This window comes from Triticum dicoccoides, chromosome 6A (assembly GCF_002162155.2).
Source record: "Triticum dicoccoides isolate Atlit2015 ecotype Zavitan chromosome 6A, WEW_v2.0, whole genome shotgun sequence".
Lineage (NCBI taxonomy): Eukaryota > Viridiplantae > Streptophyta > Magnoliopsida > Poales > Poaceae > Triticum > Triticum dicoccoides.
In genome coordinates this window covers 143,613,546-143,636,210 of record NC_041390.1, presented here as the reverse complement: position 1 = coordinate 143,636,210, position 22,665 = coordinate 143,613,546, and the positions used below count along the sequence as shown (strand labels likewise).

Sequence of the window (22,665 nt, the reverse complement as noted above, 5' to 3'; positions counted from 1 at the left end):
ACTTTTTTTCAATTCTAATGAACTTTTTTCAAAATCATTGACTTTTCCCAAATTGGATGAACTTTTTTTCAAATTCGATGAACTTTTTCTCAAAATCGATGAACTTTTTTCTCAAATCGATGAACTTTTTTCAAATCGAATGGACTTTTTTCCAAAATCGATGAACTTTTTTCAAATCGAGTGAACTTTTTTCAAAATCGATGAACTTTTTTCAAATCGAATGAACTTTTTTCCAAAGTCGATGAACTTTTTTCAAATCGAGTGAACTTTTTTCAAAATCGATGAACTTTTTTCAAATCGAATGAACTTTTTTCCAAAGTCGATGAACTTTTTTCAAATCGAGTGAACTTTTTTCAAAATAACTAGTTTTGAAGATTGATGAACTTTTTCTATTTTTATGAGTTTTTTGTTCTCAATTCGTTCAGCTTTTTTTTAACCTGTGAACATTTTCTTAATTCCTGATTTTTCAAAAAAGATACACATATTTTTGAACATTCAATCGTCAACTGGTCAGCCCGGTCAATTGGTGAAGTTTTTTCCTCAAATTAGTGAACTTGTTCTAATTCAAATAGCGCAGCTAGAGTAGTTCTTAAAGGGTGCGCGCTGCATTCAATCACTAGTAGCTTGGTGGTTTAGTGGTAGCCAGTCTGTTGGAGTATAGTCGCGGCCGAGCGCGGTTGGCTTCGCGGGTGCTTAAGGCGCCGACTAGGACCTTCCCCCTCTCCTAGTCCAATTTGGACCAGAGGGGGAGGGGCGCGTGGCCTGCCCTAGGCCAGCCCTCTCTCTCCACTAAGGCCCATTATTTCTCCCGGCGGTATATCGATCTTCACGTCTCGATCATTTTGAGACTCCTCGTCATGTCCGTGATCATATTCGGGACTCCGAACTACCTTCGGTACATCAAAACACAAAAACTCATAATACCGATCGTCACCGAACTTTAAGCGTGCGGACCCTACGGGTTCGAGAACTATGTAGACATGACCGAGACACGTCTCCGGTCAATAACCAATAACGGAACCTGGATGTTCATATTGGCTCCCACATATTCTACGAAGATCTTTATCGGTCAAACCGCATAACAACATACGTTGTTCCCTTTGTCATCGGTATGTTACTTGCCCGAGATTCGATCGTCGATATCTCAATATCTAGTTTAATCTCGTTACCGGAAAGTCTCTTTGCTCGTTCTGTAATGCATCATACCGCAACTAACTCATTAGATACAATGCTTGCAAGGCTTATAGTGATGTGCATTACCGAGTGGGCCCAGAGATACCTCTCCGACAATTGGAGTGACAAATCCTAATCTTGATCTATGCCAAATCAACAAGTACCATCGGAGACACCTATAGAGCACCTTTATAATCACCCAGTTATGTTGTGACGTTTGGTAGCACACAAAGTGTTCCTCTGGTAATCGGGAGTTACATAATCTCATAGTCATAGGAACATGTATAAGTCATGAAGAAAGCAATAGCAGTAAACTAAAAACGATCAAGTGCTAAGCTGACGAAATGGGTCAAGTCAATCACATCATTCTCCTAATGATGTGGTCATGTTTATCAAATGACAACTCATGTCTATGGTTAGGAAACATAACCATCTTTGATCAACGAGCTAGTCAAGTAGAGGCATACTAGTGACACTCTGTTTGTCTATGTATTCACACATGTATTATGTTTCCAGTTAATACAATTCTAGCATGAATAATAAACATTTATCATGATATAAGGAAATAAATAATAACTTTATTATTGCCTCTAGGGCATATTTCCTGCAATCAACACCCTGTCTAATTTCTCATATGTGGGAGGATCCAGATTATTAACCCATGTATATAATCTCCCTTAATCTGCACTTCCTGAAGACCATACATATCTATGATGGAAATGAAAGTGTGGATCCATCTGGGTAAGATACATGGTTTGTTCTTCTCACTAGTTTTCTAATGATATTAAAATCACCACCCATAACCACTGCACCTCTACTTCTAGTACATTCATCAGCAAACTCATCAAGGAATTCGTCCTTATCATCCTTTTGAGCTAGCCCATAAAACACTGTCAGCTACCATTCCATCAAGGTTTTTTTCCTTGACCTGCATACTCACATATTGCTTTCCAACCTCAGAACTAACCAATTCATGCAAGTCACCATCCACCCCAAGCAAGATACCTCCAGATCTGCCTATAGGGTCAAGATGTGCCCAACTAAAATCCCCCCTCCCCGGAAATTTTTCTTATCCAGGATAAATTCAAACCATGCAACATTGTCTTTGTCAGACCAATGAATTGAACTCCAAAGTAAAAAAGAATCTCTTATGAACCTTTGTTTATCAAGGTCAGGGAGGCAGACCACTGCAATTGCAAAAAATTCCTTCCATCAGGAAACCTTATTTATTGGAGGTCTACCCCTCTTCTTACCTAGCTCAACCCTTAAAATAGGGAAGCACAACTTCACAATTTTACCACCTGAGTGTAATAGCTTAGCTTTTCTCACGCTAATATATACCCCAGGGGTTCTCTCATCATCGCTCTTAGACAAAAGATAATCATTGTCTTCATCCTCGTCAATTTGAATGGGAGGAACCAAGTTCTTATCTTGCTTTCAAGCCTCAAAAACATTTTTCCTAGACAACTCTAAAGTTTTATGGTTTTTATCAAATTCAAACTATTCTTCTCATCACACACCACACCCAATTTATTAGTGATGTCAACTAACACTCCATCATTAGTATTTAAGGTTGTTTGCAAGGTTTTACTGGCTTTGCCTGATATATCATTCTTTGCAGTTGCCCTCTTCATGGACAGCTCAGTCATGTCCATGTCTTCCTGCCCTGCAAGTCTCCCACACCTTCTTCTATCAACTAAAGTTGTTTTATCTTTCCCTTTCTTTCCAACCTTGAGTTTCCCTTTTTTTGCTTTCTCCATTTTTGAGCCAAAGGATTCTTGAGATTCCAGCACCTCCCCCTCCTGTGAGAAGTGCACTCTCTCCCGAGACCCATAATCAAATAACTCCTCTTCCTCTTCATCATCTTCCCCCAATATCTCGACATCATTGTTCTTATCCTTCTTCTCTTCCTCGGTAATCACACCCCCTTTATCTTTTTGTTCCGCCATCTTCTCATTTTGCAGGTGATTTTCAAGAGCACCCACTTGTCTTATCTTCCTTTGTGCAGTACATATAACATTCACAGCTATTTGATTGCCCTGTTCCACACTCCTAACCTCACTGTCCTGTACTGCAAAGGTAGCTGAAGAATCTTGCACTTTTTTATCCCTAAGCTCTTTGAGTACTTTGTCCCCTTGTTGGAAATATGCCCTAGAGGCAATAATATTGTATTATTATATTTCCATATTCATAGCTAAGAGTTTATATTTCATGCTAGAACTGCTATGATCCTGGAATATGCAATTCAGTGGAAAATTCATATGCACGTGTGAAATGATAAACGAAACAATAGGTTCCCGGTCTCGCCTCTAAGACCAGCTCATGTGTTGTTGGTGATCATGTTTTCTGGATCTTAGGATGTCGTTAAGTGTAACAATAGTCCTAAAACAACATTGAGGGTATGACGTTAGAAGAACGATCATATTGAATCGACCCAATACTTGTCTGTTATACTATGTGATCACATCGTCTGAAATCATCTGATATAACACGGAGTGTTAGCATGTGTTTTAGTTCCTTGGACCATGAGAGTTTCTCGGTTACTTCCTACCAGACGGTGGGCTTTGGGGTTGCTCAAACGTCATATGTAACAAGGTGATCATAGCGACAACTTTCAAGCTCACCGGAAAGTTTGACAAGTGACCGGACAACTCGAGAGTGGGATTTGCTCCTCCGACGATGGAGAGATATTCTTAGGGCCCTCTCGGTGAGAAGGCATCCATCATCGTCTGGCCAGACACAGATGACTACGTCACGGGGATGCCAGAACACGTCAACGAGAAAGAAGAACAAAACCGATAACGGGAGCAACGATATAGTGAGCATGGTGATGACTCAAGAGGATACCGATGCACACCGGGTTTTGTAAAGTATTGCGAAGAAAAAGGAACATCACATGATAATCAAAGGCTCAAACGAATATTACTCGTGTAATCATAGGGACCAATATGGATGTCCACGGTTCCGCTATCAGTCATTGCGAAGGGGTTTCGTTCACATCTATGGTTACCGAACCTATGGGGTCACAAGCTTAAGATAATCGCGATATGCTGAGTGTTAGTAGGACGAGAGTGATGAGAATATATTTGTGGAACTGTTTCATTAATATCTGGAATAGTTCCGAGAGGTTCCAGAAGCATTTCGGGGTCATCAGAAGGGTTTCGGTGAATATCGGGTAATACCGGGTATTACCAATTAATATATATAAATGAAAAATGTTTCCGAGGATGTTAAATTATATATATAATGCTTTGAAAATGTTTAGGACAAATATATATTTAATTTAATATCAATGGGCCTAATAAGGCCAAGTGGTGGAATGAAACTTGGGCCACAAGGGCCCAAGGGGGAAGGCGCCCCCCTTTCCTTGTGGGGGGCGAATAGGAATAGGAGAGGAGTCCTACTCCTCCTCCCCTTAGTTGGGCGCTGATACGTCTCCAACGTATCTATAATTTTTTATTGTTCCATGCTATTATATTATCTGTTTTGGATGTTTTATATGCATTAATATGCTATTTTATATTATTTTTGGGACTAACCTATTAACCTAGAGCCCAATGTCGGTTTCTGTTTTTTCCTTGTTTTTGAGCTTCGTAGAAAAGGAATACTAAAGGAGTCCAAACGGAATAAAACTTCACGATGATTTTTCTTGGACCAGAAGACACCCAGGGGACTTGGAGTGAAAGTCAGAAGAGCCACGAGGCGACGGCAAGGGTGGAGGGCACGCCCCCCTACCTTGTGGGCCCCTCGGTGACTCCCTGACCTAGATCTTCGTCCTATATATTCACATACATTCCAAAACCCTCAGAAGCATCCACAAAGACACTTTTCCACCGTCGCAACCTTCTATTCCCGTGAGACCTATCTTGGGGCCTTTTCCGACATCCTAGCGGAAGGGGATTCGATCACAGAGGGCATCTGCATCAACTCTATTGCCCTTCCGATGTAGCGTGAGTAGTTTACCACAGACCTACGGGTCCATAGCTAGTAGCTAGATGGCTTCTTCTCTCTCTTTGATTCTCAATACCATGTTCTCCTCGATGTTCTTGGAGATCTATCCAATGTAATCTTCTTTTGCGGTGTGTTTGTCGAGATCCGATGAATTGTGGATTTATGGTCAACTTATCTATGAATATTATTTGAATCTTCTCTGAATTCTTATATGCATGATTTGATATCTTTGTATTTCTCTTCAAATTATCGGTTTGGTTTGGCCAACTAGATTGGTTTTTCTTGCAATGGAAGAGGTGCTTAGCTTTGGGTTCAATCTTGCGTGATTTCACCCAGTGACAAAGTAGGGGTAGCGAGACACGTATTGAATTGTTGCCATCGAGGATAAAAAAGATGGGGTTTTCATCATATTGCTTGAGTTTATTCCTCTACATCATGTCATCTTACCTAAGGCGTTACTCCATTCTTTATGAACTTAATACTCTAGATGCATGCTGGATAGCGATCGATGTGTGGAGTAATAGTAGTAGATGCAGGGAGGACATCATCATAACTCTTGTGGAGTAATAGTAGTAGATGCATGCTGGACTGTTACCCCAAAGGTCTACTTGACACGGGTGTGATGCCTATATTGCATAATCATTGTCTTGGATATCATCATAACTTTGCGTTTTTCTATCAATTGCTCGACAGTAATTTGTTCACCCACCGTATTATTTGCCTTCAAGAGAGAAGCCTCTAGTGAAACATATGGCCCCCGGGTCTATTTTCCATCATATTAGTTTCCAATCTACTATTTTGCAATCTTTTATTTTCAGATCTATAAACCAAAAAACCAAAAAAAATTGTTTAGTTTTATATATCTCTATCAGATCTCACCTTTGCAAGTGACCGTGAAGGGATTGACAACCCCTTTATCGCGTTGGGTGTACGTGTTTGATTGTTTGTGCAGGTGCATCTATTGGGGACTTGCGCGTTTATCCTACTGGATTGATACCTTGATTCTTAACTGAGGGAAATACTTATCTCTACTGTGCTGCATCACCCTTTCCTCTTCAAGGGAAAAATCAACGCAGGCTCAAAGAAGTAGCAGGCGCCCCAAGGAGGGTTTCCCTCCCTCCCCCCTCTAACCTATATATAGTGGAGGTTTGGTGCCCAATTGAACAAGACAAGTTTTGGAGCCTCCTCTAATTGATCTAGTACTAGTTCTTGTTGGTCCTAGTTGACTAATTAGAGCTAGCCCTAGCCACCTCTAATCCTCATAATTAGAAGCCATGTGTGGTTCTAATCTCCTCTCTCTAATTCTCCGGGGACAATTAGCTCTCGACGGCAAAGCGCTGTCGGATAGTGAAGACTGTATGCTTGCAACCAAGTAGAGAGGTCGTGCTTTCGGTCTTCAATTTGAGGGATCGTTCGAGGGCGATTCGTGGGATCATCATCAACATTCGAGGGACTTCAAGTACGATCTACACTAACTCGTCTACTTCCGCTGCACTTCGGAGTCGGTAACGATCATTGATCACAACCCGTTATGCATCTTCATATTGTTCTTGGGTGATCGTATGTGCGAAAATTTTGTTTTCTACTACGTTTCCCAACACCCATGTCCATCAGCCTTCTTTTTTTTCATTCCCTTCCCTCTCATCTCTTCCTTTCTGAGAGAAATCCTCAAGTCCACTTTTAGCATTGCCTCCTTCTCCAGGCTCACGTAGATTCCCTGCCTCCACCACACTTTGAATAGATATCACTACTCCGTACAGATGGGGTTTAATGTAGTACTCCAGAGCCAGAGGGAATGGTCTAAGAGTTCTAACATCCACCAAGAACCTAACAATCCCCTTGTCATTCAATAACTACATATTAGCATTATCCACAGCACCTATCATGGCCCCAATCTCACAAATCCCTTTGAAGTGTCTCATCTCTTTTGGGATTCCTCTTGCAATTGCCCAAACAGACCACATTCTACCCACGGGTATCTCATCTGACACAACTCTGGTAACTTTAATGTAAGAATTGGTCCCTTTTAGTTTGAACTCATCCACTCCTATCGGCATCTCCAACTTCTCATTATTGGGAAATTGCATCAAGAACTCGTTGTCCTTTGGGGTAACAGTCCACTCTCTCCCACAAGGAAACTGAAATGTCAAACCCATTTGAAGATTTTTCAGCAGACTGCCCAGTGATCAGTTGAATCCTAAGTGTCGAGACTTCTCCCTCTTCCTTGGTATTGCTCGCATTCTGAGCTATAAAGAATACCAAGTCCCCACACAATGCATTGGCAGATGTGGTTGATACAGCCACACGCAAGAGAGACATGAGACAGGATCAAGGCGAGGAAAGAGAGAAAGAGGGAGGCAAGATATTTTTAGCGATCTGTTTTGCTCATCGCATCACGTCTCACGTGCAGCCGATCGGGGAGCCAGAGAGCTTTGTACTAGCATTTAGGTAAAGGAGAGCCAAAATCAGGCACGTGCGCTTTGTACCATTTTTAGGTAAACATAAACGTTCACAAGGTTTGGCATACAGAAGGTAGCTTTACTGAAGTCAGTACCAATTTAATGCACATTATGCAAGTTCATGATTCGACCACACAAACATTACCACTCAAAAGAAAGCCCAGAGTTCTCTCCACAGGACTCACTAGTTCGCTAGAACAAAATCCTAGAGGAAATGAGGGAACCTAGACGAAACGATATACACATCAATCGTATCCAAAAGGAAATTTGTTTACTAGCGATCTTCCCAACTGCAAGAACATTCTAGACATGCTGCACCATTTGTACAGGTGTGTAGCCGACGGAGTTCCTGACCTTTGTTAGGCTACTAAAATGGTCTTTAGTTCAGGTCGGCTTCAGACCCCCAGCTTACGAGTAAGCGAGGACGAAGCGTCTCATTAGTGTTGGCTTCAACCTCCCGAGTATTTAGTCAGGTAAAAGCTAGCTAGCGTAGTTAGAAGAAATCAGCATTCAAATTTATCCAAGCATCTATATGCACCAGAACTGGAATTTTGGCAGCTGATGATTTCTGCCACTTGGGAGAGACGTTCAGTGTCACACCGGTGGAGGAGCTGCTCCTTCGTCACCTGTACATTGAGACACCGAGATGATATTGAGAAGGGGAAAAATGGATGTTTCAACAAAACGGCCAGAAAGGAAACAAAATGTAGCTTCTACATAGTTACTAGATCACAGGTTCAGACAGGATAATGGTTGCGGATACAACAAGTATTTTCACACACAAAAAAATACAGCAGCTATTTTTCAAAACTGAGACACCATGGGTACCTTGCTTCTTCTTTTTTGGCCAACACTTCAGGATCAAATTCTTCAATGGGGTCTGGGGAACTGGAATGAACTTTCCAACAAGAGCCAACGGCCAGCTACATGAACACAGAAATAGTATACAAGCAAGCAAGCCACAGTCAAAATTCTGATATGTTCATTCAAACTGCTACATTAGCAAATTAATAACTGAAACGCAATTTTGATAAATAAAATATTTTCAAAAGCATTACTCATCTGTACAACACAAGTAGGTTCATAACGGGGACAGGGATCTCACCTGATAAAAGCAATAGCAAGAGAAACAAGCCAGAGCTGCCAACTGAGTCTCACTGTTGATGTAAATTTCCCAAGGAACTCAATAATTATCACCTGAGAATAAATTATGGACAAAAGTGAAATTCTAGATAGTCAAAGGTTGTCTGTTTCCGCTCATATATTTGTGTTTTCTCTCATTTTACCTGCAGCACGACGGTTACGCTCACAACGGCCAAAAAGAGGTGGTTTCTTGAAACTCCTTCAAATATGTTCAGCTCTTCTGGTTTACGTGCATTGAACTCGTTAAACACCTATTGGGAAAAATGAAAAAGTAGAGCTTTGTCAAGCAGCAAGATGGTATATGCATATGCTGAATGGAAGGGATTAGGAGAAAGATGAGACCATAGACAGGGATTACACATTTCAGAAAGACTTGCTTATAGAGTTTGAACAGTAACAAACTTGAACAAATAGGGAGAAGGCAATCTGAACAAAATGAACTTATCCCTATATTACTTGATGCTAATCAAAATCCAATCTTACTAAACTCTTTCTAAGCCAGCTGTGGGAGCTACTGAGGCGTGTGTAACTGTACCGTATAATAAAGAAACATGCTACTGTAAAGCTGTGGGTGATGCGCATAGTGGCCCAGAGAGAAAAGTAGTATATTCAGACTCAACCATAAGGCTGGAAACATGCTTCCGAATAAAGTAAAAGTGCTTAAACAAGGCAGGAAGTTACCTGACACAGGACAAATGTGTTGAATATAAATGAATTTTTCACTTTACTGGAGTGTTCGAGGGCATCTTGAGTCAAATGCAGAAGATCTCGGCCCCTAAAGTTAAGCGTCAAAAGAACAGCCACTTGATAGACAGCCTGTGCTTGCACAAGAGTTAAGACCTTAGTAACTGACTCAAAAATATGCCGGTAAAATAATTAGTTGACAGTTAACATCTGAAAAGACCAATACCTGAATGAACAAGTTTCTCCACATAATATTAGTCACAAGAGGTTCTCTGCATGATATGCAGACTAATGTTAGAATTGTTTTAAGTGTACACACAACACTAATGCCAATCAAGAATTATATGAAATATTGTTACAGGATGTTTTGCATGTTTAAAGTCGATTTGGAATCATTGAGTATAAGTAACACTTTTTCTTGGTTCTCACCAGCAAACATATTTCGAATGACACAGTATCAAGAAGGTTTACACAGTATAAATAACAGATTAGGATAAGGCTTAATTAATCAACTAAGATTAAATAGCAATAAACTATGAAGAAGCCCTTGCGGCAATAAACATAAGCATACCCCAGAAAAAAACACAATCACCAAATTATTTCTCTTTGTCGAAGTCCCTGGACTCATGTCTCTTTTGCGGTATATTATTAGCAACCACAAAATTCCAGATACACTTATATGATGGTACCATTTTTACCTATATATTATTGGAGTAATTGTTGGCCAAACTTTCCAGTTTTTCAAATCTGTGGGCCCTCATAAATACATTGTTGGAGTAATTCTTAGGAACCACAAAATTCTATAAATACTACTAGATACGCTTATATGATGATACCATTTTTGCATCACTAATCCTATATATTATGGGAGTAATTGTTGGCCAAACTTCCCTGTTCTTCAAATCTGTGGGACCCTAATAAAAAGATAAAGGGTGTACTCAAAAACCTTGATTTGAGGAAGAGAACTATGACTATGAGATTCAAAGTTGCGCTTAGGATAGGTTGATGATTTAAATATTTATAAAAGACTGAAAGTTAGCACAGCAAGAAATACAGATAGAAGCTTAATGCACATACATTAGATAACAGTTTCAAAAGGAAAAGGACTAACCTCCGTCCAACAGGTGTCCTTTTCATAAGCTGGTCCGTTGGTGGTTCAGTAGCCAATGCAAGTGCGCCGAGTGTGTCCATTATGAGATTAACCCAGAGAAGCTGTCTCAACAGTAGAACAAGTAAACATCTGGCTGTAGCAAATCTATACAAGTTTAATACGTACTTAAGTTGATAATTCATGTCTATTCATTCAGAGTTTCCTTACGGAACATGACAAGATTATTTTCATAGTTGATCTTCAACAATTTATGACACAAATATGATGATTTTCGCAAGATGTTACTCTCAGCAGAAAATACTCATCCTGACAGATATCCCATCACTGGTGCATACTCTTTCGATAAACTACTATGGAATTTTCCCATCAGATGTAAATTTTAATTTCCATGTGAAACTGTCGCTTAGTTGATATGGTTAATTTTGTGCATTCAACAAGCAGGATTTAGTCCAGAATAGTAGCAAAAAGGAGTAATTAGACTAACACTGCTCTAATGCGGTCTCTAATTAACCATATTAGCTGGCACAATGATTCAATAGACTCTTAAGTGGTGGAAGAAGCGCATGGCATATAGATCCAATTAACTATGAATATTCAGACAGGCTAGCATTGAAACTATCAATATGGAAAATGATTTTAATCTGGCAACAATTCTAAGAAACGTAAATAAGAATGTTGTGACAAACCTGAACAGCATTTAGAGGAACATTGCCCGAGGAAATAGCAGCAACCACATTGATTATAAGAGCCGCAACATTTACAGTAAGCTGGAATTGAATGAACTTTTGGATATTTGCATAAACAGAACGACCCCAGCGGACCACCTAGAACATTAAATGTGAACAGACTTAATGACACTAATCAACTGTGGATGAGAAGATCATTAAGTTACAAACAGGCCTAACCTTCACGACTGAAGCAAAATTATCATCCAGAATAATTATGTCTGAGCTCTCTTTAGCTACTTCTGTTCCTTGAATGCCCATAGAAAGACCAATATCTGCCTGAAAATAGGAGGGATGAGAGACTGAAATTAGAAACACTAGCATCAACTATTCAACTCAATACATTTATAATCCTTCTTTGTATACATTCAAAAATAAACAGCCAATGTCCTTTTACCCATTCAAAATACAAACTCATGCACGTACCTCATGCAATGCAGGGGCATCGTTTGTCCCATCTCCAGTAACAGCCACAACATGGCCATTCTTCTTCAGTGCCTTTACAAGAAGAAGCTTATCATTCGGAGAGGATCTTCCCATCACCTGCAATGCGATTTTGAGAATCAGGCTAACCAGCAATGATGATGTTAACAGCAGGAGCAAGTATTGCACAAGATAACATATGGACTCAAACGGGAGGAGGAATATCTACCCTATCACATGAAATAGAGCACCAGAAATGCCGTGACAAAATTAGCTACCAAGCTCAAAGTGTAATCATGATATTTCCCGTATCTATAGGTTAGTGGAAGACAAATTCAGCTGTTCATTATTTTTCGTATTTGTACAAAGGTAAAAGTTAAGCATGCGACTATCACTGAACATAGATATAATGATATATATACTACACAAAGTGGCATAAGAGACCTTTTTTGTGCCTTGATAACTGAGAAAGGGAAATTATATGTCAAACCAGACAAGTAATCATCACCAATTACAAGAACCGAATAAGGCAGACAACAGTACAATACTGTGCTCCCTATATCTTGCATGGAATTTCCATGTTTAGAAGGTTCTATCTATATATATATATATATATATATATATTCCCAGCTTATTTCCCTATATTCCTAAAGCAAAGAGTTATTTGACTAGAATTTGCAAGCCAGCCATTTTAGCTGCATTCAAAATTTCAAATACTTGTAAAGCAAGTATCAGATGGGAAGGTAGAAGCATTATACAGAACAGCAGATAACATAAAGAGCGATTGATCCTCATAAAATGTACATGATTTCAAATATATCAGCCTGGGTTTATGGTCAATCTTGCCAAACCAAATACGTTACAAGACAAGATGCATGACAATAACCTTCTAGAGCATAAGTCAACCCAAAATACTCTCATTAGGTTAGCTCGGTAAACTTAGGACACATTTAATATTTTGGCAAGCACAAACGAGTTATGGTCTTACAGATATCTTGTCGGCAACCGCCTCTCTTTCAGCGTCACTGTATGCACGGAAAACTTTTCCCTCTATTATAACTGGTGCAGAAGCCTGGGGGTCAGTGAGTATTCCACACTCAAGTGCTATTGCTCTAGCTGTCTGCAGATTATCTCCAGTTACCATCCGTACCTATCCATTCAAAAACTGCAGAAGTTAGCTTATAGTGATGACAAGAACTCCAATAATGCACTCCTACTATGCCAACATTTAACGGTGTCAATATAGTTGACAAATTTAAAGGTAGCAATGATAATTACATGCAGCGGTAATATATAAATTACACAGGACATACAAATACAGTCATCGGAGGCAAATATAACTTGTACTGTTTCTAACAGTTCTTAGTGTCCCTCGGCAACACATGAATTAGAAACACAAACCTTAACACCAGAATTGGTGCACAGCTCAACAGCATCTCTCACTCCAGGACGGCAAGGATCCTGCAAAAGAACATGGATGACTCAGCTACAAACCAAAAGGCTATCAAAAGTTATGACAAAAATAGAGGTAAGGAAGCGCATCCTTATATGCAATATTGTAATTCAGGATTTGCATGTCTTGTCCATGTACCTTCATCCCCACAATTCCAATAAGAGTCAGGTCATTATCAGGCAACTCCCAATTAATTCTTTGTTCCTCATATGGAATGTCCTTCGGATCAAGATTTCTATAAGCAAAAGCAACACAACGAAGACTTTGCTCCGCCATATCTTCTATGTATTTCCTGAAGTGATTAGCCTGAAAGACCAGATTGAGACAGGGAATTATGAAATTAAATCCGAAAAAGGTGTGTAAGTCATTTACCTTATCAGGTGTCATTTCATGAGTTGAGCCGTCTACATCAAGCCAATTTGTACATAACGCGAGAACTATTTCCGCAGCTCCTTTCCAATGCACATGAACATTTGAATCTCTCTGAATAAACACATGACTGAGTTCAGTATATGGTTGAGGTATGTAGAGGTATGTACTGCACAACAGTAAACAACACTTGGCAATCATGCAAAAGAATGGCACTCTAGCTAAACCAAATTAACAACACAATCATAACAAATTCAACACAATGATGAACACGTGACAGACTGTTATTAATTGAAGTCTCCCAAGCATCAGATGAAGTATATGTATGTCACAAACCAAGTTAAATTAGACCATGAAGACCGCAGGAGCCACTTTCGTGACTTGCAAGGCATAGCAGAATATTAGCACATAACAGAACTTCTAAATTATTCTTGGATATATATTAGAATTAAAGATATGTGTTGAGCAAAGAATTTTGCGAGTCTGGTGGTCATTATTTTGTTCTGCTGTCCCAAAATCATAGCAATAGGTTACGGACCGACAGAGAATAGGCAAGGAGGATGGCTTAGAAAAGGCAAATGATCTGAAGATATGAATGACACCATGCATCCTAGATTGACATGGTGAACTACTGAACTCAACTGATATATCAGATATGTATAGAAAAAAAAAGGAAATTTGGACGTCAAGCACTCCTAAATAAAACATTTAAGCCCATAATCATCTTTAAGCCCCATGGAGCAATATAAGGGTCAAGCCCCAAGACCAGTTCCTCTTTATCAAAGTACTCCCTCCGTCCCATAATATAGTACATCTTTGCAAACCAGGCGCTAGACACATCTAGTGAAAACTCGTTTTTGGGCAAATATGATCATTCAATGAAAAATGTGCTATAACAAAGTAGTAATAAACTACTCCCTCCGTCCCAAAATAAGTGTCTCAACTCTAGTACAACTTTGTACTGAAGTTAGTACAAAGTTGAGACACTTATTTTGGGATGGAGTAGTATTTTAGAATATTATAGATACAGCTGAAAGTGAAATAAGAAATTACCCCAATCACTGCAACGCCTCCGCGTTTTTTTTCTGAGTTGAATGGAGAGACATGAATGATAGCGGATTTTGATCTCTCCAAGGCAAATTTCATATGAAGCTAAAAAGGCAGCAACTGGATAAGCAAGAATATAGCCACCCAAAGCAGAAGAAAGTTTTAATGCTCAGGAAATCTTACCTCAAGACCCCAAGAAAGAATTGCCTTTTCAGTTGGTGAGCCTGTTACCTCGACAGTGCTACCATCCTGATGAGTCAAGAATCAGGGCGATGTAGGACAGGATACCAATTACATCAAATGAAAAATGGACAACTGTAACTAGCAGTATTGATAGAAGGGGGCCTTTTTTGGCCAAAGAATAGCAGGGACCCTAAAGAAACGGCATTGTAATGATGACAGTATTGACTGTTAACGGCTAATACTCATTGCCAAAAGCAGAAGATACCCCGTATTTTATGAAATACTCCCTCTGTTCCTAAACATAAGTCTTTCTAGAGATTCCAATGCGGACTACATACGGAACAAAATGAGTGAAGCTACACTCTAAAATATGTCTATATACATCCGTGTGGAGTCCTTATTGAAACCTATAAAAAGACTTATATTTAGGAACGGAGGGAGTATGTGTCATTTTGGCATAGGCACAGCCTCCACTGCAACATCTATGAAAATGCATTTAGTGTTCGATTAAGGCTGTTCTCTTTTGGGAATAACATAGAAGAACGTCTCAGAGAATAATCCCAACCTGAAATTCTAACACTACTTCAACAGCCAAATTCAGAGCGCCAAAATGTGTTTAAGAAAAATATTACAAAGATGATAGTGACCAGCATTCATTTTATCATGTATGTTGTTTAAGTGCAGCAGTAAAAGGTGTCAAGTGGTTGATACTCATTGCCAAAAGCAGAAAATGCCCCGTATTTTATGAAATAGATGACATTTCAGCATAGACACAGACTCCTCTACACATATAAAAAAAGTGCATTTAATGTGCAATTAAGGTTGATCTCTTTTGAGAATAGCAGAGAGGAACGTCTCGGAAAATAATCCCAACCTCGAAATCCTAGTACTACTTCAATAGACAAACTTATAGCAGGAAAATAGGTTTTCAGAAAAATACAAAGATGATTGCGACCAGCGTCCGTGTTATCAGTATGCGGTTTAAATGCCGCAGTAAAAGGCATTGAGTAGTGGATACATGTGGCATCACCTCTGGCTCAAACACACTGCCTGAAGTATTCTGTGCAATTGCTTCAAGTACAAGAGAGGTCACTGTAGGTGACAACTTCTCAATAGTAGCCTGAGGTTGCAGCTCTATCGCCCCAACTATTGATCGCACCACAGTCATCTTAAGCAACAAAAAGTCACACATAGTTAAATGGTCATATAAAGGATAGTATAGAATGAAGTGAAGATCCATTATGATGCTAAAAATAACTAACCTGATTGAGCGTTAATGTACCAGTCTTGTCACTACAAATTGTTGTAGCAGAACCCATCGTTTCACAAGCTGAAAGCCTCCTCACCTGAAATTGACATGTAGATTTATGTGATGACAGACAGAATACAAAATAAACAGATAGCAAAAATATGTACCAGAGCTTTATCTGCCATCATTTTCCGCATTGAATAAGCCAGGCTGAAAAAAATATAGGTCAGAAAACTAAAATTCAAAATGATGAAGGAAAATTTTCGCTTATATTGACTCACGTTAGTGTCACAGCCAGCGGTAGTCCCTCAGGTACAGCAACGACGACAATAGTCACCTAAATTGCATTTAGCAATGTAAGAATTAGAAAAGAAAAAGATGCTTCAGGTACACCAAATATTAAATCATTACATACCGCGACAGTTAGTATCTTTATTACTCCAAATATTGTAGATTTCACACCTGTGTGCCCCTTAACAAACTGAACAGTACCATCTGGGTTTGTAGTATGTCCTGTAAAATATCTGTGAGTAAGGGAAAAAACTATTAGTATGTTCTGTAAGATACACGGAAACAAAAAAAAAGTTCCTAAGCATGTCCTAAAAGCTGAAAATATCTGGGAGCAAAGGAAAAGTTCAAGTATGTACATATATTATGGATACAAAAGCAACAGATCACTGCCCTTATGAACATAGGATAGGCATAAGAGTTACAGGTTTATACGTTTGTGACTTTATTTCCCTTGTACGAACCATACATCATGCTGAAGGTACAATGTTCAAATAATGGGGTAGTTACATGAACGAGTCTTACCTTGCAAAGAGAACTACAAGGACCATTGCTGCAACAACAAGCCCCACAATGCCTATGAATGTTGCTACTCCATTCAACCGCACCTTAAACAGAAAAGAGAAGGCCGTGAATAAACCATATCAGAACTCACATTGCACACAGATTGTTCAAAAAAATTCCATTCAGACCATCAGCAAAAGGATAAACAGAAAAAAAAAAACCTGCAACGGAGTCTCTTCATTATTATCTTCTGAAATGCTGGCCATTAATAGACCCCATTCAGTGTTTAGACCAACCGCAGTTACCTGCATTTGAGTAGCACAATTGCAAGTGGAATCATATCAAATCATTAATATTAACATTAAAAGGTCAATTCCACTCCCCTCTTTGATTAATCTAGCTGGCAGGTAAGGAATACTCAAGTCCAAGGGACGAATAAGTAAATGAGCCCCAATTGCCTCTTTTTGTTCGTAGACATGTGATTCTGAAAACAGAAAGCAAAAAAGAACGAGGAGATAACAAGATATGATCACTCACCAACATGGTACCATAACCATCAGCTACTTTGCATCCTCCCATTAGAAAAGGTGACTTCTGATCCTTCAAAACCTAATCAAGGACCCCATTTACTACTCATTAGCAAATTGATTCTACGTAGGAGTCTAAAAACAAGGGATAACTTACAATTTTGCTTTCGCCGGTCATACTGGATTCATCAATGGCAAGAGAATGGCCACTGATTAAAATGCCATCTGCTGGAACCTAAAAGGTGGTTTTGGTTTTGTTATGATATATTAGAAATGTAAACAACGCAAACATAAGCCACGCAGACCATATTTTGTTTGCTGCATCTTACCTGATCACCAATTTTTAAAGCTACTACATCACCGACCACAATATCAAAGATTGACACTTGAATCCTTCTACCACCCCTAATAACCTGGTCACCACACCACAATTACAATGCCATCAGAGGACCAAAAGTAGCAAGTAAATGGTCAAATCTTATGTTAGGTTTAGCTCACAACCTCGACTTGAATGTTTTGTTTCTCCTCATTGAGGTGTTGGAACTGAAGGGACTGTTTGTAATCACTGACAGCTAAGACAATAAGACAAAAAAAGGAGTCTTTAGAAAGGTACAACTGGATTGTTCAAACTGGACACCCTTTCATGGGCGTAGTGAGCAGAAGGAGAGAAAGTGAAGTTAAAACAAATGAAGTGCATGAGAAAACGATGGAAACATATACTTAAAGCGCATATTTGATATTAGTTGAGGCACAAAACCAAAATAACATTGCTCTATCTTCCAGGTACAATGTATTATGGACCCAAGCATACTACTGAAGAATAAACCCAAGAAAATAAGGTCTAGTGTTTGTCTTCCAAATTTACAGCAGAATCCCAAGTTAAGAAAAGTTCAAGTTCAAAAACCATTATGTCCATCTTGCTAAAGTACAATAATGATACTATTGTATCCATCTTTAATATCAGAAAATATTGAATTACTTAGGTGTTGGATGTGTGAAAGAAAACAGCATACCAGTAACAAGTATCACAAGAAAGACAGCAAATGCTATACTTGCACCATCATACCATCCTTCCTTGATGCCCTAACGAAATTGTTAAAGTTAGAACCAAAATAAAAACATAATGTTCAAAGGGTTGATCCATAAGGAAATGCTCCAGAACTATAACTCACAAGGGAGAAAATGTACACAACCATTAAGACACTTAGACAAAATATAAAACAAAAGAAATAGGAAAAGGTTAGGTGGACAAGGAGTCCACCTCTGTTGCGATGCCCAATACAAGAGAAATGGCTGCAGCTACAATAAGGATAACCAATGTCAAGTCCTGGCAGGCCTCCCAGAGAAAAACCTGTTGTCACAACACAGAACACAGTAAGAAGGATTAATCACTGGTACTGCAATACCTTTAAAAATTGAAGAAACTTACCCAGAAGCCTTTTCCTTTCTTGCGAGGATATCTGTTAGCCCCAAAAGCATTCGCCCTACATGACAAATCTGCTTCATCACCATGGATCCCCTTCTCTGGGTTTGTTTTCAGTAAATTTGTGAGCCCTTTAACCTAATGGCCAAAGAAGGATACCACATTAACTAATGATCCGGAAGCTGAAAATTCCAGCTAATTTGCATGTAGGAATGGTGCATACCCCTCCATATTCTTGCAGAGCAGAATAGTTATGATCCCTTGTCATTGATGTAAGTTGATCCTCTCCAATTCCAAACCCCCGTGGGAGAATTTCTGCATGCAAGAAACGTCAAAGTAATTAAAAAAGAATTAACAGTTTGAACTACTATTAACAAGGTGCAGGATCGTCCTCCACTGAGTACACGATTATTTCTTGACACAATCCTCACAGGGCAAAATAACAGAGAACATAACCAAGACGCTGACAGCATCTTATGTGTACAACAACAAAATGAGACCATGGCAGTTACCTGGTAATTCCGTATCACCATTCTGCTTTTCTCCTGCTTCCTTGAACAGTAGTGCAGCCTGATTGAATTCAAAACTAAAGCATCAAAGAGGAAAAGTGTGATAATAAAACATATATACTGCAGAAACAAAAGCTTGAATGCATACCCGTATGACTTGAGCATGAGCCCTAATCTTCCTCCTTATTTGTTCTTTTTCTTCCTCCTTTTTCAAGTCGAGTGTATATCTGAATCGCCGAGATGCATTGAGCACAAGTGCAGCTTGCTGCAAATAAAACAAACCATAATAGTAATGCGTAGAGTTAATAAACTGATTACAAAAAAGTTATGATTGAATGTGCCGTAGCGCTAGTAAAAGTAATAGTGCAAATTTGGTGTGAGCATACAGCTCCAACATGCCCTAAGAAATATTTAAATGATGCATGAACATATAAAGAATTTTACTTCCAATGCGAGCGCATGTGCATGCAAACATGCATGAACAAAAAAATACGCAATACAACAACAAAGTAGAATTGGAGGAGTAGAATTCAGAGCAATCCATCTTTTCTAATACTATGTCAATCATATGCTTCATCCACAACAAAAGCTCTACACAGGAAAGAACAAATAATGTTAACTTACTGAGCCCTGCTATAGGGGTGGAACTAAATGTAAATCATGGAAGATAACTGCAGCCCACAAAAGAAAACAACTATTACTTTTGGGCTGTTTCAATGCAACTTTTAGTATGCAGTCCAGCCATAATATGTTTCTAGCAATGCTGTAGAATTGCATGACAAGAGTAGGACGTGTGAGGGTTTGGAAGGAGACGGGGAGAATGTGTTTCAGACTCAATAAGGCTTGCGGACATCAGAGGAAAGGAGTCCACACTCCTGCTACAGCACAAGATTAGAATATTCGGCGAGGCAGGAAATAACTTGTTTAGTTTGAGTACGTTCCAGTTAAGAGGCTCGGATACAGATGAAATCGAGTGTTAGGTTTGAGTTTGGATAAGGATACATATCAGAAAGTGGAATCACCATGTTGTGAATTAAGTCTTGCAACTACTTGGAGAAATATATCCTAGACAAAACAGCTCGCCTTAGACGACCAAAATGTGTATATCTTGCTGCTAGCGACGTGACTTAGACGGCCAAGTAGTAAAAGGTTCACTAAGGAGAATTTTCTCTGCCAACTACTCTATCTTCTCTGTCCCAGCATGTATCCAATCTAAACACTCATCTTTGATGTCAACACCCAAGTATGAAGTGTCTACTCCACTTGTTAAATCCATCCAACAGAGTAAACCAATCAACTAAATAAAAAGATTTCCTGCAATAATGATCCCAAATTATTTCTGCTTTCAAGGGCAAGCCAAGAACTAAGCAAGTCCACCATCACTCTCCGCTAAACCTGATCCCTTCATTCTGTCCAACTATCCATGCTTTAATAAATTGTAATGTTACCTCATATTATGTGTACCGCTCAGCACACTCAAATGCATGGCCAAGTAACATAAAATCCTGAGCTCTTATTGCCCCTATGAGATTATTCCAACTCATCAACCAAGAGATGATGGCATGATAACAGACGTACATGTCCATGGCTAGGTTCAGTGCAATTCATTGTCTCGCTCAAAACTCAGTTGCAGCCAGTGATCATATATGAGCCCATATCTACCCAAAGAACACCAGACATTTTAAGCTTAAAATAACTAATTCATCTAATCATCTCACAAACCTCTAGGTTGTGGATGCAGCAACCCATTGTGATAGAAAAACATCAAAGCCTCATCAACTTTGGGGGATATGACCATGTCTCTCGCATTTTTCCTAAAGTGAGGTCCACGATTCTTCCTCCAACCATTCTGGAGCTTTTCACACCGCAGTTTTGGGGACTACTCAAGTTGTCTACAAGTGCATAAATAAAATGGAACTAGTTGGTTGCAACGAATAAGTTCGACAACACATGCTCCACCAGACCAGGCACCAACACATTTGGGTGGCAATACCAACCAAAAACAAAGGAGACACTCTAAACCCGTCTAAAAAGGGACAATCTACACGAAACGAAACCGCATTGCGGTGCCAAGCATGGCCGCCAACCAAAGCACACTGCCTGAAACCCCCAGCAAGTCGAGCCCAATGCAGCAAGTTGAGTAGGGAATGGCGACTCACCCTCCACCGGCGTAGCCGCTCGACGGGCGCGCGCTTGGCGGGGATGTCGAAGGGGTCGCCGTCCCCGGGGCCCCGCACGTCGACCCCGAAGACGCCGTCGCAGCCGTCGTCGTCGGGCGGCACCTCGTCGACCCGCCGCACGTAGCGCCCCGGCGACGCCTCGGGCGCCTGCACGCCGACGACCCCGGCTGGCATCGCGCCGCTTCCTCAGGAGAGATGACACCGCACGAACGCGGCCGCCGCGCCCCCGATCTGCGCGCACATTCAGCAGCAGCACCGCGTCAGTAGAGACCAAAAAACCCGAAAACGGAGCGCAAATCCAATTCCAAGCCCTAAGCCCCCCAAAAAAACCAAGCGAACGTATCCGGCAGTGCGGCCACCACCTCGAGGCGGGCGCCGCCGCACGCCGGAGAGACCCAGACGGCGGCGGAGGCGGAGCGGGCCGTCGTCGCGGCGGCGAGGCGAGGGGTGGGGGTGGGGATGGGGGCTAGCGGAGGAGGCGTGCGGCGGAGGAAACGAAGCGAGCGAGTGTGCGGCGGCCGAATTCGGGGGCTTGGCCTGGTTTCGTTTGTCTGCTGCTTCCGCGTTGCTTCCTTCCTCCGTGCCTTTTTCCCGCTTCACGCACTTGGATTTCTTCCGCCTTCCTTCCTTCCTTCCTTCCTTCCTTTTCGCTTTCTGTTGCGTGGGCTGAGGGCAACGGATTGATGGGCGGATCCGAACTTCAACAGAAAACGCGTCGTCTATAGCTAAAGTTGAGCGAACAGGACTGTCTCTTGTGATAGGAAAGCCAGCTCTCTGCCTCTATCCGGTGTATATGTGCAACACAAAAGGCACATCGTGATACAGTATATTATTGTCTCTTTTTCCATAGCACGGTGTCCATTTCCGACAAGTATTTTCAGACGAAGAAGTTATTTAAGAGTTTTTTCATTAAGAAAATACAACTGGTTTGTGCAAGCCCGTAGATCTAATACATCAAGGGAAGTTAAGTCCACGGGCCTCCAACTCCCAATCCCCACCTCCAACTTCCCCCAAACAAACGCGCTGTAACTCATCTTCTTTCTCCGGATATTTCTCTCGAGCCGCCACCACATCCCGGTCAAATTGGCATCATCGTCGAAGCAGACCTTCCCTCTAAACCTCACAACGCATTGTAAGTCGCTTCACATCACGACCCAAACAATACCCAAGTCCGAAGAGGTCCGGTTCCAATGTTGTCACCGCAAATGGCACATCGTTGGTGGCTTCACTCCGCAACTTTGATACGCCTGGTATCGAACGGTGC

The 22,665-nt window shown here is 40.5% G+C and overlaps 1 protein-coding gene across 1 annotated transcript; it reads right to left on the bottom strand.

Moving 5' to 3' along the window:
• Positions 1-7,648: 7,648 nt before the first annotated feature.
• On the bottom strand, positions 7,649-22,102 carry LOC119316316 (calcium-transporting ATPase 5, plasma membrane-type-like). Its single transcript, XM_037590625.1, has 35 exons — positions 21,764-22,102; positions 21,381-21,632; positions 19,370-19,486; positions 19,225-19,282; positions 18,936-19,027; positions 18,719-18,850; positions 18,551-18,640; positions 18,303-18,372; positions 17,791-17,861; positions 17,619-17,702; positions 17,447-17,524; positions 17,300-17,371; positions 16,984-17,067; positions 16,784-16,866; positions 16,386-16,494; positions 16,252-16,307; positions 16,138-16,180; positions 15,984-16,067; positions 15,752-15,889; positions 14,722-14,787; positions 14,545-14,643; positions 13,495-13,605; positions 13,261-13,428; positions 13,071-13,130; positions 12,658-12,819; positions 11,673-11,789; positions 11,427-11,525; positions 11,208-11,345; positions 10,522-10,622; positions 9,637-9,682; positions 9,408-9,542; positions 8,870-8,977; positions 8,689-8,780; positions 8,412-8,506; positions 7,649-8,209 (listed from the first exon to the last, which is right to left on the bottom strand). Exons 2-35 carry the CDS (start codon positions 21,573-21,575, stop codon positions 8,178-8,180), a joined length of 3,285 nt encoding a protein of 1,094 aa, XP_037446522.1. The 5' UTR covers positions 21,576-21,632; positions 21,764-22,102; the 3' UTR covers positions 7,649-8,177.
• Between the last annotated feature and the right edge of the window lie 563 nt (positions 22,103-22,665).